The sequence below is a fragment of the Gobius niger genome (genome assembly GCF_951799975.1).
Source record: "Gobius niger genome assembly, chromosome: 2".
NCBI classification, from domain to species: domain Eukaryota; kingdom Metazoa; phylum Chordata; class Actinopteri; order Gobiiformes; family Gobiidae; genus Gobius; species Gobius niger.
The window spans coordinates 21,186,380-21,204,055 of record NC_136853.1 but is presented as its reverse complement, the minus strand read 5'-3'; the positions used below and the strand labels follow the sequence as shown (position 1 = coordinate 21,204,055).

General features: G+C 40.2%; 1 protein-coding gene across 1 annotated transcript; it reads left to right on the top strand.

The window, feature by feature from the left end:
* The first annotated feature begins 271 nt into the window (after positions 1-271).
* Positions 272-16,729, top strand: ccbe1 (collagen and calcium binding EGF domains 1). The gene is made up of 11 exons (XM_079551721.1): positions 272-396; positions 471-551; positions 9,057-9,109; positions 9,186-9,320; positions 10,694-10,831; positions 11,414-11,520; positions 13,037-13,145; positions 13,218-13,339; positions 14,769-14,804; positions 15,232-15,267; positions 16,373-16,729. The coding sequence occupies exons 1-11, from the start codon at positions 293-295 to the stop codon at positions 16,655-16,657; spliced, it is 1,206 nt and encodes a 401-aa protein (XP_079407847.1). The 5' UTR covers positions 272-292; the 3' UTR covers positions 16,658-16,729.
* The last annotated feature ends 947 nt before the right edge of the window (positions 16,730-17,676 follow it).

Sequence of the window (17,676 nt, the reverse complement as noted above, 5' to 3'; positions counted from 1 at the left end):
CTGTCGACCACTTGATGGCAGTGCAGGGAATGATAAAGTTTGTGTTATTATGTTGTGGCTGGGAGCGCCTTCCAAACCACACGGTATGATTTCATTGGTTTCTTGCGAGGAGCCCGTTAGAGCTACAAGTGTTGCAGTTCAGTGTAAATGACACAGAAATCCCAACAGTTTATTATTGAGAGTGAAGTTCCAAAGGGAGTGGGAGGGTTCGGCTGTGTCGCCGCTGTTCATCGGGCTGAGCCGCAAATCATTGAGCACAGAGTTGTGCTGGTGGAGAAGGTCCTCTGAAGACATGCTCGTGACGCGCACGGGGAACCCTCTGCTGCTCACCGTCACTTGTGTGTGTTTCTCACGAGGAATCCTGTGGTCCTATCTGGAAGAGGCTGTCCCGGATAGGTATGGTCCTGAATTCTATGGTTTTAGAATAAAGGAGAGGAATTGTAACCCTTTATCTTGTGCTTTCTCTTCAGTGAAAAATGTTCGGATAACAATATTGCCACAATGACCTACCCCTGCCTGAAGTCCACAGGAGAACTTACAACATGCTACAGGTAACACACACCTATTTCTAACGTCATGTAAAGTTACACGTGTGTCACACTGAGGTTGGGCCACTGGCATGCAGCAGTTCTTATTTTTATTACATTTTTCTTTTCTTTTTTTTGCCCCATAGAGTCAGGGTGAAAAGTGTGATTTCACATACAGTAACTTGAAGGTTCGGCTGATGCTGCTTTATCCATTACCAGGGTTTGCTCCTTCCAACACAGCAGTGGTTATTTCGTGGAAAATCTCTTTTGTTTAGGAAAGAGGCGCATTGCAATTAAAAATCTATTTTTGTGTTTCCTTTTGTGGGAAATGGTTTGAGATCAGCAGTCACGCAGAATGTTTACTATGTGAAGATTTTTTCCACATGTCGTTCGATTTTATTTGTGAGTAAGTGCTGGACATGATTCAACTGCGCAGTAATGTGTCTTTTGATCTCCATTCTCAGACTTGCTTCATTTTGCTTTATGGTCATCGGCTGCGGCCACAGTTATTGCCCACAGTGTTTACTTAAAGAAGAGAAATAGCTTGTGAGTGAGTCGAGAGCCAAGTGAGGGGCTTTCTGGGAGTTTTTTAGTTTTAGTTTTTTCAGCTCACCTGTGTGTGTCCGGCTGATGTCTGCCACTGTTCTCCTGCTTTACCAAAAAAACATGACATGATCTGATTTTGAAGAATTTTTATTGGAGTATTCGCTTATTCCTGCTTATCTTCATGCCAGTACTATGGCCCTAATGCAGAGCTATACTGTCAAGCCACCATTATTAAACTGGGGTCTGGAGACACTTTGTTAAAGGTTCACTAGATTAGAAATTCACCAACGCTGATTTTAATCTCAAATATCGTAATGATCTACTGTTAAAAGTTTATAATTGCTGATGGAAACCCACCTCCAGAAAACTATTAAAAACAAACAAAACAATATTCAGAAGAAATGCCTCATCATCAACTGTACACATTTCACTGTCCAGCTGATGTACAATAACAAATAAACCTTTATCTTATTTATTTACACCCTGCCCAGAATTAGTTTGAGTTATTCATGTTGAATAAATGTGAATATTTAGACATCCAGGAGAAAAAATAATCAGATTTCAGGATATGCCCTGCTATTTTACATGGATCAAGTTGAATTTTTATTGTTTTGTTTTTTTAAATATTAAAACCAACCAAACTGTAAAAGTTGTGCAGTTGTCGCAGACTAGTATCTGCATAATTGTTTTATACACAGCAGTCAGGCAATAACAGTATTGTTACAGGCATATATATATATTGACCAGGCAAAACTGTTGAAATAGGTATTAAAAAACTGGGCAATTCTTGCATGGACATGATCATAACAAGTCTGATAATGTTGTCTGGACTAAAAAACACGGAGCAAGGCCTTTGTATCTCTGTATACAAGAGTGCTATAATTAGCTTTAGCATCATGCTGCAGCGGCCCTGTTTACGGAGAATATAGACTGTGTCCTATTTATGAGCTTGGCCATTATTCTTCAGTGTTCATCCAGCTTATTATTTCATATCGATTAATATTACACATATACACACGCACATCTACTCCCGAGTCGTAAGCTGTTGTGTGTCTCATTCATAGCCATGCACTTTGCCCCGGGCTGCAGAATACATCAAGACAAATGGGTGCTATTGATACAGAGTTCTCAACACTAGATCTATTTAAGTTTTCACACTAATTTAAGTTGTGTTCTGAGTGGGAGGCTGAGGAGTGTAACATCCACACATGCCTTTTGAGGGGAGGGGGGGGGGGTCCGTGAGGCAGAGAGTGAATCCCATCCACTTGCCGCCCCTCAAAGAACAGGAGCAGTGGTGTGTGAGTTGTCAGGGGGAGAGAAGGGAGGACATGTTAGTGTGAAGAAGCATTCCTCAGAGACAGAGGCAAAGTCAAATATCCTCAGTCATTATTTATGGCACACACTGTAAGCCTCATCTCATCAGCGTTCCTCGTTTGACCGAAACGGAAAACCGTGGCTTTAAAATGTAATGTTTAATGTAATGCTGAAGAGAACCGTGCGTCTTCTTCGGTCTTTTGCTCAGGTTAACAGTTGTCAGTTTTGATCAAACAGAATGACAGAAAGGAATGAGTGAGGGGGGGGCAAAACCTTCACATGTTCAAAGCCTTGAAGCCTGCCTTGCTATTAGTTGAAATGGAAATGAGTGAAATCATTTTGCATAACTGAAACACACTCACAATGAAGAACCCTGATTCAAAAACACTGAGGGAGCGGTTTAGGTGCCAATATCAAGAACTTATTTGCAAAGTGACATTTTCCCTCACCAATCAAGATTAATTATGAATTTGATGCTACAGTGACCTCATCTGGATGGAGTGTGTATTGCAATATGTTATGTCAACATTTACAGTGTTCTCCTTGTGTGGTCCACGTTCGCACCCAGACTTTGGCAGATTGTGGTCATACTTGTCTTATCAAATCTTATGTATTTACACATTGCGGTTGCTCCACAGTTGGCATCGGTTTCTCTTGGCCTGACGCTCACCCCCTCGTCTGTTTCTCCTTTGAATTCACTCTGTCGTCACGCTCGGTCACTCTGTGGTTGTGCGATGGTTTCGAGGTGGGATAATGTGCAAGCCGCGGATTGTGTTATTTTGTCCCTCGGGCTTATCAGTATTTATCCAGGGTCTCGGTTGTAATTGCCATTTGGCGTACTCCATTTGCAAAACACACAAGTACAAATAACGGCACAAGGAGATTTGAACTCATCCTTGTAAAAGACTCTCTATGCCAAGTTCATTTGACTGAGTGTTGAATATCGTCATAGCTCAGTGTCTCCGTTTCGCCACATGCAAGAGCTGTCAACGAGAACTGTTCATATGTGGCGTGCCGAGAGTGCAGCCAGGCATGGAAAAGGTTCAGACGCAGCAGTGAGGTCACAGTCATGGACAAGTAAGATCAAATCGTAAACAGATGATGAATTAATGAGAATGATGAGAAGTAGAGAATGTTTTTAAATTACACGCTTTATGTATCCTGGTTCTAAAATGTCTTTACATGTGCCTCCATGTGGTTCTATGAAATGATGGATGTTCTGTGGCATATCCAGTTTTGGAGAAGAGCATCACTTAGCAGCTGAAGGTAAGATGAGTTTCCAGGTGAAAGCAAACATATATGATGTCAGCGGAGTCTCCAAGCAGACATGCCGAATTCTGGATAAACCTGATGAAGATTGATCTCAAACATCCAGGTAGATACACACAGAGAGTCCACTCAGTCGATTCAACTGACACAGCAAACCTTTTGGCAGTGGCATCAATGGAGGGCCATATGAGAATGGAGGGCCATATGAGAATGGAGGGGCCATATGAGAATGGAGGGGCCGTATGAGAATGGAGGGGCCATATGAGAATGGAGGGGCCATATGAGAATGGAGGGGCCATATGAGAATGGAGGGGCCATATGAGAATGGAGGGCCATATGAGAATGGAGGGGCCATATGAGAATGGAGGGGCCATATGAGAATGGAGGGCCATATGAGAATGGAGGGGCCATATGAGAATGGTGGGGCCATATGAGAATGGAGGGCCATATGAGAATGGAGGGGCCATATGAGAATGGAGGGGCCATATGAGGATGGAGGGCCATATGAGAATGGAGGGCCATATGAGAATGGAGGGCCATATAAGAATGGAGGGCCATATGAGAATGGAGGGGCCATATGAGAATGGAGGGGCCATATGAGAATGGAGGGCCATATGAGAATGGAGGGCCATATGAGAATGGAGGGGCCATATGAGGATGGTACCATCTCTGCCCCCATCTCACCTAAACGCAATATCACTTTATTCAGTTTATAGATTATCAGCCCCCGCCGGTCACCTCGTCCAAAGCAAGGGCACAATCATGCCCTTTTATATATATATTTTTCAGGGGTCTTAGTTTTTGGAACGCAATACAGTATTACGGTAATTCCACTGTCATTTTTTTTGTAGGGGTGTAGTGTGTCATGGCGAGTGGACAATTGTTTTTTAGGTCTTTGTGTACTAAGTGTCCCTGTGATTTGGGCTCAGTTTTAGTTGACCTTGTACAGAAACAAACATATGAATTTGTATCACTCCGAAGTGGCATATTTCAGTATGTTAATATAAAACCGTACTTTATTTTGGATGACTTTTGATCCCACACTTTTCTAGATCATTTTCACCAAATTTAAGCTCATTCAGATTAACGCCATGAGAGGAGAGAAAAAGTGCAAGGCTCTGAATTATGCGATTTCAACATTTTCCCATTTGAATGAAATGGGGAATTCTGGTCATCGCTACGGCAACACCATGAAAAATATACCTGTGAGAATTTTTTGTAAGACTTAAATCTGTGACGTTTCATAAATGTTCACAAGAAAGAAAGAAAGAAAGAAAGAAAGAAAGGAAGGAAAGAAGAAAGAAAGAAAGAAAGAAAGAAAGAAAGAAAGAAAGAAAGAAAGAAAGAAAGAAAGAAAGAAAGAAAGAAATGTGCATGACGAGACTCTATCACAGTATGTCTTTCTCTTCATTTACTAAACCATGTCCCTGAAGTCCAGCTTTTCTGCAGCTGCCAGTGCTTGTACCAAACTCTATTTTTCCTTTCAAGTGAAAGCCAGACTTTGGCCACATCGGTAAATGAACGATATTGATTTGTGTGGCAGGCAGGAGAGGCCGACACTTTTTCGTTAGGCTTAAATTGATTCTAGATTGATTGAGATGTTTCTCATCAACGTTGTAGTTCTGTCAATTTATTTGTAAACCAAGTGGTGGTGAAAGAAGTACCTCACTCAAGTACTGCATTGATGTATTCGACAATACTTTTCTGCAGTAAAAGTTCAAGTTCAGGATGTCGTGTTAAGTTTACTAAGAAAATAGTTATTTTCGTAAAGTCTAAACCAACTGTCACTGAAGAGAAGACAAATGATTATGTAAAGATGTATTATGGGATTTGTTCTTCCTTGGTGCTGTACTGGCTTTTACAACAATGCAATTTCCCCATTTTTTGGTTAATCTTACCAGGACTATCCTAGTAGATTAGATCAGAACTAAAACATGGAGGCTGCCAGGCGTAGGCATTCACGTGGGAGGGAGTTGCCCTAAAGGGCGAGGGCCTCTATCGCTGCTTGCGGCTTTAATCATATCGTAACTAAAAACATATTATTTAAGAAGACATGATGAATTTTGTATCAACAGCGTATTCAAACAACTGTTACAATAAAGTTACTAGAGCATGATTGACTTGTGGCATGATATAAGTTAGAAACACATGTAACTTTATGTCAGTTTAATGTACCAAGCCTCCAGCAGCGGGGCACATTATAATTTCCTGAGGTGTCAGACTCACACACATTGCTCACAATTTAATACTAACCCTCTGCTTTGTCTGTGCTTCGAACTTTTAGACTAACGCAAAACAGACAAGGCTCCGTTAGGACGATTTTCTGGTTTATATTTAAAAGAATTATATTTTTTTTATTGCTGTTCTAGAATGTGATGATTTCACAGGACCCAGGGGGGGCAGGAGACAGTTTTTCCTATTAACTGCATTACACTTTCACAAGAATCTAAAAAGAAAATGTATAAATTACAAAAATGATCATTAATATCAGCCACTGGGTCCATGATCTCTCTGTACAAGACCAGAAATGTCCTCAAATCAAAAACATTTTTTCTATATATAATATTAGAGGCCTTTAGAACGCTGTGATGCCAGCACAGGAGGGCACTGTAGCCAAAAAATCTAACATTTAAGTCAGTAATCAAAGTCATATAGTATGTGCTTCCTATCATAAGTATAAATGCTTTATTTGTCATTGAACAACTGTGCAATGAAATTGTGTTCAGGTGTTGGGTTAGTGCTGAAAACTGAATCACGATCTAATCCTGTTTTGGAGAGATTGTCATATTGTGATCCACTGCAGACACTTTTACATCCTCACTCTTCCTATTGGTCAAGCTCAGCCTGCTCTGAGTGAGGCTGAACCGACCACAGTGGAGAGTTCTGCTCTACTGCGCTCATAAGTCATTATCTTATTGGCATTTCGCAAAATAGGTTTAGTTTATAGCACATTCATCATGTCAAGTGCCAATTAACATACAGTAGGTTCAAAACAAAAGACCTATAATAATCTGAGCAAATTTAACAGACAGGAAGCGGTGGCCCTATTTTGCAAATGTGCGAATATGACAATTTTATTCAGACATGCACATTTCTCAATTTCTTAAAATGTTGAGGTAGATAAAAATAAGCTACAATCATGTGTGCAGTGCGGAGTTAGCAGCGTAAGGAATGCCTTAAACAGCTGAGTTGTTGTTGGAAGCATTAGTATTTGACATGCCCCTTTAGCCTTCACTTAGAGCTCTGCTGCTCGGGGCTTAAGGGATGCAGCACTTTAACTGCTGTGTGAAATGGCCCGGCTCCAGAGACGGCCTCTGCTGATGGAGGGATAAAACACTTACAGTATTATTAACCAAAAGACATTTTCAAAACTTTTACAATGTCATTTTGACATAAAGCTTTATTGTAGCTCTTATTAAAAGGATACAGAGAATGTTAGACTGTATGCTGAACCATTTAAGAGGCTGCCTCTGTTTTTCTAACAGACCTTTCCATTACAAAGAAACATAAAGGTATTCAGAACATTCAGTCACTGCATAATGACATCATCTGCAAAGACTTTAACTGTACAAATATGTTTTTGCTTGTTTTTTGTATATCATTCAGTTACTTTCAGTTAAGTTAATGGATAATAGCACTGTCACAAAAAACTACATTTGGACCGAGGAGGAAGGTTGTAAGTATTCGACTAATTGTTTATTTTAGACACTTCCCTAAGATGTGTGACCCTCTTCTGTCTCTTTGTTTAGTCTAAAAGATACTCTGTGGACTTATGTTTGTTTCTAATTACTACTGGCTATCCTGATTCACAGAGGTCAGACTTCCACTTATGTCGCCATGTGAAATAGTTTGGAGGCCGCAGGTGACAAAACATGTGCATTGTGCTTTCAGGACAGATCGGCTCTGATTTGTGCACGATGTGTAAAAAACATGGGTCACAGACGTTAACACACTTGGTACCATGATAAATGACATCCTGTATCCGTGCTATTACTGAACAATAAAGTAAGCGCTAACAAAAAGGTACCTGGCACCGGCCGTGACCTGATTCCTCCATTCTGAACGTGAACGCCTTCACATGTGTTTTGGATCAGCCCACCTTTACCAGTGTGTGATATGCACAGTGGGCAAGTGAGAGTCTCAGGGTCTACTCTTGACTGGATTACGGCTAGAATTTAATAGTGGTTTATGCAATCTATATGGACTTCAGATATTGGCAGGGCTAATACCTGCTGTCTTGACTTCAGCCATAGCCACGTTGGAGACCTGAGTATGCAGCACAAGAAGTAATTAAGGAGTTAACTATTGCCATCATGTTTTAGGAAGGCTGTGTGTTTGCTATTCTTATGAGGCTTTGATCTATTGACCATGGGCTCTCTTTCAGCTGAATATGCCTGTTCTAAATCCACATATCGTATGATGGAGCTGAGGTTAACATCAATTATATCTTGTCCACAGTGATGAAATGATGTATTTTCCTCCCCCTACATGTTCCAGCCATGTCCTAATGTGTTGAATGAGCTCAGACCTGCCTCTAAAATCCTGCACTGTCACTCAAATAGTTAATTCGGGTCCGAAGTGCCGTCATGCACGAGCTTTATATAGAAGCTGCAGTTACACGTATGACCTGAGGTGGCAGTAGTGAGTACAAAATGGCCAACTTGCATCTAGTCCCTTTAAGTGTTAGCCATACCTAATTAGCTTATCGGGAGGGCTGCAGTTAACCAGGCAATATGATTTCCCGGGCAAACAAAACACCCTCCATATGATCCTCTCTCTCTTTAATGTGAATTTCAGTCGTCTCGCTCCTGTGATAGTTCTCACACTTACCAATACCACGTCATAATTATTTGACCTGAAGTACCACAAGATCCAGATCACGTCAGGATCTAAATTAACTAAATCATTTCTAATCTTGGTGTAAATCATGCCTAAACAAAAAGTGATCATTTATTGAAAGATATACAAACCAATGGAGTGAAATGCAGAGACTTACTATTCAAAGTTTAGTGATATGTGAGAGCCAGACGTAGATGTTTATTATTTGTTTTACCATTGTTCATCCTTCTATGCTTATTATTCTGAGCTAGATGTCTCGTAAGTGTCCTGTGTCCTCAGTAGTTGATTATTTGGACATGAAATATAACCCTGCACTTACACCGGAAGTCTTTGATGAAGTTTGTCAGCAGCGAGCCCACGGATAAGACTCAGGGTGTAACGTGCAGACAGAGAGTGTGGCTCTGCAGTTTGAAATACTGCCGCCGCTGTGTCTGTTTCACCATTACTCCCTGCTATAATTGCATTTTGGAAACAGCAATAGTCAAATTCTGCGACTGACACATATGCTTCATACATTCATATTCATTTATTTACTCTGTGTCTTTTGTGTGTTGGCTTTAGAAAGAAATGCTGTGAAGGATTCAAGTTTGTGCTGGGCCAGTGCATTCCTGAAGGTGAGGCCCTGCAGCCGCTGATACCGTCCACTTTCACTTTCTTGGAGTGACCTTTTTTCTCCTCCTTTTATTTCAGACTTTGACGTGTGCACTGGCGCCCCCTGCGAGCAACAGTGCACGGACCACTTCGGCCGAGTTGTGTGCACCTGTTACCCCGGTTACCGATATGACCGAGAGCGCCACCGAAACAGAGAGACACCCTACTGCCTGGGTAGGAACTACATTCATTCTTTTTCTATGACTTGAGCTTAGTAAATTACTCAATAGTAAAAATGTGGAAGGCACTGAATAGTGTAATGGGGGCAGCTCTAATAGTCCTTGTTATCCAGAGTATTTTGTGGAAAATGGCAAAGCTATCAGTGATAAGGAGGAAATTGTGGACCGATTTAACAGTTTTTTTGTGAACCTGAACTTGAAGGAAAAATCCCATCTGATATCGAAGTCAGTGTTTCTCACTCCTACAGATGAGAAGGAGGTCTTGGAGCCCATAAGGAAATGCTATAATAAAACATCACAGGATATTAACGGCATAGATATGAAAACAATTAGGAATGTAGCAGAAGTCATTGTCAGATCGTTCACACACATTGCAGTGTGGTCAATTTCCCTCCAAAATGAAAATAGCCAAAGTCATCCCTTTATTTATATCAGGAGATAAACACTGCTTTACAAACTACAGTCTTCCTTTCGCCACAGTTTTCAAAAATATTGGAAAAATGATTCAATTCTAGACTACAAAGTTTTATTGAACAGTCAATATGGCTTTAGGCAAGGTCGCTCTACATCGATCGCTCTAAGTGAACTACTAAAAAAATACATTTATAACTGGAATGTTCATCGATTTACAAAAAGCTTTCGATACAATTGATCACAGTGTTTTGTTAAATAAACTGAGAAAGTATTAGAGGGACACCACAAAACTGGTTACAGAGCTGTTTGGGGACAGACAGCAGTTTGTACAGGTTGATCAACACAAATCTACATATAGGAATATATTGTGTGGGGTTCCTTAAGGTTCCATTCCTTTATAATGTCATATTTGTTTAGAATTCTGGGGAATTCGGGGGAGACAAATTTGTTACCTCTGGTCACTCCCCAAAAACGAGCCATTAGAATTGTCCATAAAGTTAAATACAATGATCACACCAATACACTTTTTCTCAACTCATTTAACTTAAGATTTGAACTATAAAACCGCCCTAATCATTAACAGGGCATCAAAAAAATTCCCTGCCTGGTAACATCCAAAATGTATTTAGAGATAGAGATGCTCATCAACTGGGTAGAATTCTATAAGTGTTGCTTCTTCCTTCCCCTTTTCAGACTGTATGCATGTAAATCGATTGTTAAATCACATGTTATTTTCACTGTTACTAAGAGAACTCAGTAGAATCAGTTAATTGCAAGTTTGAAATAAATAAAGAAACAAAACAAACAAAGTTGTAATACTCATGGCAAAATCTTGTCCCACAGCACTAATAAACACCATCATGTCATTCTCCTTTTATTCACATGTTTTAATTTGTTTGTTCCTAATCGTTTTATATGTTATAATGACTTGTTAATGTTTATATTTTTGAACAGACATTGATGAGTGTGCAGACAGAAACACCAGCGTCTGCTCTCAGAGATGCGTGAACTCTGTGGGGAGTTACAAGTGTAAATGTGAGAAGGGCTTTTTCCTGGAGGAAGATGGGAAAACGTGCACCAGGGGAGAACGGGGTGAGAGGGCGTTTTCTTGTATTATTCCCTGGAACAATTGACCCCTGTGTTATTAATGGCTTTGTGAGAAAGGGCATCCCAGTCTTTGCACGTCAGAACAATTCTGTCTTTGACGCAGGGCTGACCTTGTGGCTCCCAGTTTGGTCTGATTTGCTTTTGAGTAAAACATCACAAATGTTTGGGTTCCGTCACCAAAGTGAAGCCCACAGAGGCTGAGAAATCGCAATTTCCACCAGTCACTTTATGTTCCATCATTTTAACCAGTCTGCAGAGTGTGTATAGTCATGGTTCTGCTATAAGTCCTGCTGTTTCCAACACTGGACAGAAAAGTAGTGCCCAGACACTTTCATTCATGCATTAAATGTATGCAGTGGTCAGGCAGTGCTCATTACACCAGACGCACATTTTTCTTAACACAAAACATACTAACTCTGCATATAAAATGTTCATTTGCGGTTTGAAATATAAAGTGGAATACTTTATAAGGTGGGAAAATAATCTTAGAAAATCGTTGTTTAGAAAGTTACCCTTTTTTGTTTGTATTAAATCAAGATCTAACTTTTGCTCCTGTGTTTCTTGTAGTGGCCCCTTTTGAAAAATCTGAAAAAGTCATGAATACTGAAACCTGCTCTGCTACCTGTGCCGATTTCCACCAGATAAAGATGTCTGTTCTGCAACTCAAACGAAAGGTTAATGTTCCCACTATTCCCACTGTTCAGCCTGTTATATAAAGTATTTTTTCATGCAAAGCGGTATATACTGAACTAAGGCCACACTGCTGTGTGCGCTCCAGTCATTTAGAACTGCACTTGTGATTTTAGTCTGCCGTTAGCCAGGCTAATACTGAACAGTGCTGTCCAAACCGCCTTGCTCTGCCCTATCCCGTCTCAGCTCAGCAGGGATGGGCCTGGTTGGTACTTGGATGGGAGACCGTTAGTGAGTGAGTGGTTGGTGGTGGTCGAAGGGGCCGATGGCGCAGACTGGTTGCCTCGCTTCAGTCAGTCTACCCCAGGGCAGCTGTGGCTACAATCGTAGATTACCACCGAGTATGGAGTGAATGAATAATGCAATGTTTAGCGAGTGTCCAGAAAAGCACTACATAAACTGATTGCACAACTGATGATGCATTATTATTATTATAATTATAATATTTCGTCAGGACCCTGCGTGTTCATTGACACTCATGTTAACATGCCACTTTGGATTGTAGTCAGGATGTGAGTGTGGCTGTGAGAAAACGCTCACGTCACAAAAGCACACTCTCATTCCTCCTGGCCCAGAGGTACATACATGTACCCAGAGGCAACCACGCGGCCCCACTGGGCCCAGAGATCGAACCCAAGGCCGTCACAATACCCTGGGGATTTAGAGTCAGGAATATCTGCGGTAGCTTTTAACTTTCACAAAGAACAGAAGAATCTTCTTTTATGGCGATACAAAGTGGCTTTGCAAATGGACTGTTTCTAACAAATGCTTAAATTGTTTTGTTTATAGGGAATCATATTACATTATAAATGTTAGTACCAAAGGCCTGTGTGCAAACTAAGTTCTGAACTCGTCTGCTGTGTTTGGTCTTTATTAGTCTTTCAACAGTGGCACTCAACACCCTCATTGCAAAACGTGATGTATTATTCCCAGCTGTGTGGTCTGTAACTTCTTTGTTCATAGTTCCAGTATTTCATCAAGGGGACTGCTTAATTAAGTCAGCACATGTCAGATTATCTTAACTTTTCTGAATGTTCTGAATGCCTTGTGTTTCAAACAGCTGTACCCAGGGGTTACAGGTTGTAGCCTGTGGCTTCACTCAGATACTTTTAACATATGTCCTGTTGCAAATCTCATGCAAGAAGTCTTTTTTTGTGTTACCTGTGGGGATATCACACACAGGTGGTATTATACGAAGGTCAAAAATTGCTTTCTTTCAAAATTATTGCTCGGCTCACTCTTTGCCCATGCCCTAGCCTGAACAAGCCGTTGTACCTGGACCTCCCTCTGTCATGCTTGGCTGAGAAATTACATATGTCCATATGTAAACTTCTGGTATAAAGGAAATACTGTTTGTATGAAGGCTACTAGAATGCTATCCATAAATATGGGGCCTAGAGCATATTATTCATATATAATATTATTTTGAAAATAAAACTGTGCTGATTTACAATGAGATTATGTTTTGATGCCTATTTTAATTGCTCTTCATTCATTTAGATGGCTGTGCTGTATAACAGTGCTGAGGTCCCACAACAAGTAACAAATAAAAAGGTTCAGGGCTCACCTATGTTTATATCTGGGCCTCCAGGTTCTCCTGGGCAACCAGGTAAGTCTATGGCCAACCATTTACTGTACCTTGTAGTGTTCAATTACCTTCTCAAGGTTTGCATTGCTCTAGGAGAACCAGGACCTCAAGGAAACCCAGGACGGCCTGGTCCTCCTGGTCCAAGGGGTTTGATGGGACCCACAGGACCAACACCAGACCTGTTCCACATCAAGAGAGGCCCACGAGGACCAGTGGTCAGTAGACACTTTACTGTATTATGCACTGTGCAAATCAAAATATTGATGACAATAGACACACATGTACATGGTTTATTTCAATCAAATATTTTTCTTTTTAAATACTTAATGAGTTCTTGTTTGTTTTTCAACCACGTACATCAATTAAGAATTAATTCTCACTTACAATGAGTGTCAAGTGTCATTGCCAGGCAATACAATGAATACAAATAAATGGTAGATTTAAGACCCTTTCTTACCAGAAACAACATCCAGGTTGTTTTATGACATGGTTGCGTAATTAGTTTGTACTTTGCACAAACTAATGTTTGTACAGAGATTCTCAGTTCAAATAGATCATTACAGAGCTGCCACCTGGCTCTTTCTTTAAAGCAGTACTAAAAAACTTGTTTAGTTTAATAATTCCTTTCCGTAGTCCCTCTGGGGGTAATACAAGTGTTAATGGGAGGATTGGGGGGTCTTTCATCTCCTCCGGTGTCTCTGGCCAGAAAACCACAATTGCAACTTTCCTGTCTCCAGGTCGGAGGCGCAATAAACACTAATAGAACCACAAAGAAGAAGCTAACAGGCTAACGAGCAAAGCTAACTGTGGGCTAGCGCCACTCAAACAGTATTACAGCCAGGTTTGAGTGAAAAAAAATATCTCCATTGTGTAATTGGATGTACAATATCCCTCTGTCCCTTTGTCTGTTCTGTCAGTGTAGTATTTACTCTCACGCACAATTAATGAGTAAACAACTGCAACATGCTACGACACCTGCAAATGCTTTATTTTAAGGATCACAGTGTTTTTCCCTCAAATGTCTGAGTTTACAATATACTAAAGGAGGACAGAATTAATTTCTTTCCACTACATGATAAAAAATGTGGTATATTTTATCATGTAGTGGATGAGTGTGACATAAAAAGGATGATACATGGCAATGGCTACAACAGTGCCGAATCCATTAGTGCTCTGGTTGTTGTTATTGGCTCACAGTAATTCTGTGCAGCTACTCCAGCCTGCGAGTGTAAACCGTTGTGTTGACAAGTGGGCTCACAGTCAAGAATGTGCAGGATGTGGCAAATGTCATTTTAAAGCCCCAGTATGTTCACTGTTCTTTTACTGATAAATCAGCCTATCAACACCTGCAGTCTGTCGTACCAGGGACAGAAACTACACCTTTAACAGAGACAATGCCGGATGAGACTAGGAAATTCCCCTTCAAATTATAGCCTGGTCAGTTATTGTACAGTTAATGAAGCGCTAATGAAAATTACTGCATTTAGTATTGTGAATCTTACCGCTTAACTGAAACAGAAGATAAACGCACTTCTAGAACTGAAGCCTGTTTGTTATCGCCTCAATACACAAGCTTTTATATAGTGAAATACTATTGGAATTGTTTAATAAACTATGCAACTGAGCATTGATTCATTTTTACAGGGACCTCAAGGTGCTCCAGGAAGGGATGGCTTAAAGGTAAGTGAGGCTGACATAGCATCATAAATAGGTTCAATAATTGACATAGATAGACATTAAACAATAATAAACAGAGCTTTGCACTACATGCTCTTCAAACTAAATTTCCACACATATCGTATGTATCTTAGTCGTGCTACCTGCTTTTCTTGCATTCATTACACTCAGTCTTTGATTAACAAAGCATACCTGCTGTATAACTGAGAAACACCGCTGTATTACCCACACAACTGGGAGATTTGTTTAGTTTAATGTGATGCCAGTACTAATCTATGTGTTACAAATTCAAACCAGAACATTGTTTTGTTTTTTTGCTAAATATACCACCGTTCTAAAATGTCATGTCTCTCTTTTGCTCTTTTACTTTCTCATGTCCTCATTTTTCACTGTAATTCATCTCAGCTAAATATTTGTTTTGACTCCAAAGGGGGATAGAGGAGCTCCTGGGCCTGTGGGACCACCAGTAAGACTCTTAAGCTGTATTTCTTCAGTTATCTATACTGATGATACACTTAAAATAATAATGGCTGACATGAGTATTGTGCTTTACCAGGTTTTTCAAGTGCTACACTTTATTTCACTCTGCACACTTGTTGGTGGTAATGCTAATGTATTATAGCTGCCTCACTTGCCCAGAGAAGCGAGGCTGCCAAACTGTGCTGTCCATCTTCCAATCACTCACTCACACATTAAATTCACACAGGCAAGATCGTTCAAATGTTTTGGTAACAATAACAGCACTCATGGGTCAAAGCAGGGATTCAAACTGCGGACCCTTAGTCATCAGCAGATTCTCTAAACTGTCTCCATAATTGTATTTGTGAGCCTAAACTATGGATATAGCTTATCTAAAGCTTGACTGAGGAAGTAATGACAGACACCTTGATGGTTAAATGATATCTGCTTAAAGGTGCACTATGTAACTTTTTATGTGGAAAAAAAAGGGCGGTTAGCTTGGCGTCTTCACTTTCCATCCCAGTGGCTTCCATGATGCTTCAGGATCAATTTAATTTCAGTTTTTTAAGGATTTCTGGTAGGTTTTTGGAATGAAATGTATACGTAATCATGGATACTGTTCAATCAGCAGCAAAAACCTAAAAAGCAACTAATCCTGGAGTCATCGGGATGGTAAGCAAAGGGGCCAGCCACCCAAGCATCCGCTGGGTCACTGAAAGGTCAAATACGTATTAATATCAACTTTCTTTTACATAAAAGTTACATACTGCACCTGTAAAGTAGTAATGCTAATATTAAAAATGATCATAATAATGAATTTTATTTATAATGCACTTTACATTAGATTTGCATTTGATAGGTAAGGTGTGTGTTGGTGTGGGTGATGTTGATAGTAGTTTAAAAGTGCATTGTGCTACTTTTTATTTGGAAAAAAATAACCCGCTGGGTCACGACAAGGTCAAATATGCACAAATATAAAAAATAATAATCCACATAAACAGTTATATTATTATAAGTCCCTGTATTTTCACATATCTATTTCAGTATGAGGAGCTCACTTGTATTGTAGTACTTTAGTATCTGAATTTCTGTGTTTCTCTTCTGACTTCCAGGGCCCTCCAGGATCTTTTGACTTCCTGCTCCTGCTGATGGCAGACATTCGTAATGACATCGCTGACCTGCAGAGTGCGGTGTATGGGCGGCCGGTGCAGTCTGCTGGAGAAGACTTCGCCACCGTCCCGGACAGCTGGAGTGAGAGGCACCTGGACTTGGAAATGGGCTCAGGGGACGAGCATAAAACACGTCCTCCTGCATCACGAATAGGAAGTGCCTCTAAGAGAAAGTGGAAGAAAAAAACAGCCAACCAGCATCCAACAAACATGGGCTGGAGAATATAGAGATATATTAATGTGGGTGTGCATTTTAGGAGGAATGCACTTGAATTGCAATTGTTGCTAAGGATGAAATGTAGTGTAGTATTTGGGAGGCTCATAAATGTTTATTTTTTTATTACTTATTTTATGTTTCTCTTACATGTTTAAATTGTAAATTGTATAGCCTGTTGTCAATTGATATATTCAAAAAGGAAATAGAGATTTATTTCAGTGGTCCAGGACCATTAAAAACAATACTGTATTGTATATTTGAGTAGTATTAACTTACTACTATGAGGAGTATAGTTAGTATCATAGTCTGGCTCATCATGTCAGTATTATCTTGACATCAACCCGCCATGGGCCGACGCATGAAAATCAGCCTATATGGCTCCGGCACATTTATATGTTGAAAAAACACATGTTGATTAATGTGCACTGTCCCAATTTAAATAAAGATTAAAAAAGAAAAAAAAATGACCAATGGTTGATATTTTCAGATGCAACGTGTGGCCACAAGGTGGAGCCACAGATTCATGTGCGATGTAACACGTTTGCTTTTTGGTTTTTTGCTTTTTGGAGGGCGGGTATGTTCTTACAGAATGGTGGAGGTTATTTTGCAATGTGTGTCATTCCCCAGTAGGTGGCACTCTTTCCTTATTATTGGTACTTATTCCATGGGTAAAGAAAGTAAGATGCTAAATAACAGGGAGTGATTGCCTTAAAGCGTCGTTAGAGAAAAATCACATGTCAGCCATTCCTTTAGTGAGACATTGAACCTGATTGTATTTCTTTCTGAGGGCGTCACAATTGTGAGATTTGGTATTTTGTTTTTATGTATACACCTTTGAAGTATTTGAGGTTTAGGGATGAGAGCAAATATTTTTTGAAATGCCTAAGCTCCCAACATGTCCCCCCTCATTATTTAGAACCACAGACATATGCTGAAGGAGAACCTCCACGGTTTTATAGTGAATGAACGAGTGAATTACTCTTACCTGATAATGAAGTAATTGTATTATATAGTGTGGGAGAGATGAGGA

Excerpts from the sequence above, each read along its gene's own strand:
- ccbe1 (XM_079551721.1), top strand. The coding sequence starts at position 293 with ATGCTCGTGACGCGCACGGGGAACCCTCTGCTGCTCACCGTCACTTGT. Across the intron at positions 10,832-11,413 it reads GTGCACCAGGGGAGAACGGG|TGGCCCCTTTTGAAAAATCT; the intron begins GTGAGAGGGCGT and ends TGTTTCTTGTAG. Across the intron at positions 13,146-13,217 it reads AGGTTCTCCTGGGCAACCAG|GAGAACCAGGACCTCAAGGA; the intron begins GTAAGTCTATGG and ends GCATTGCTCTAG.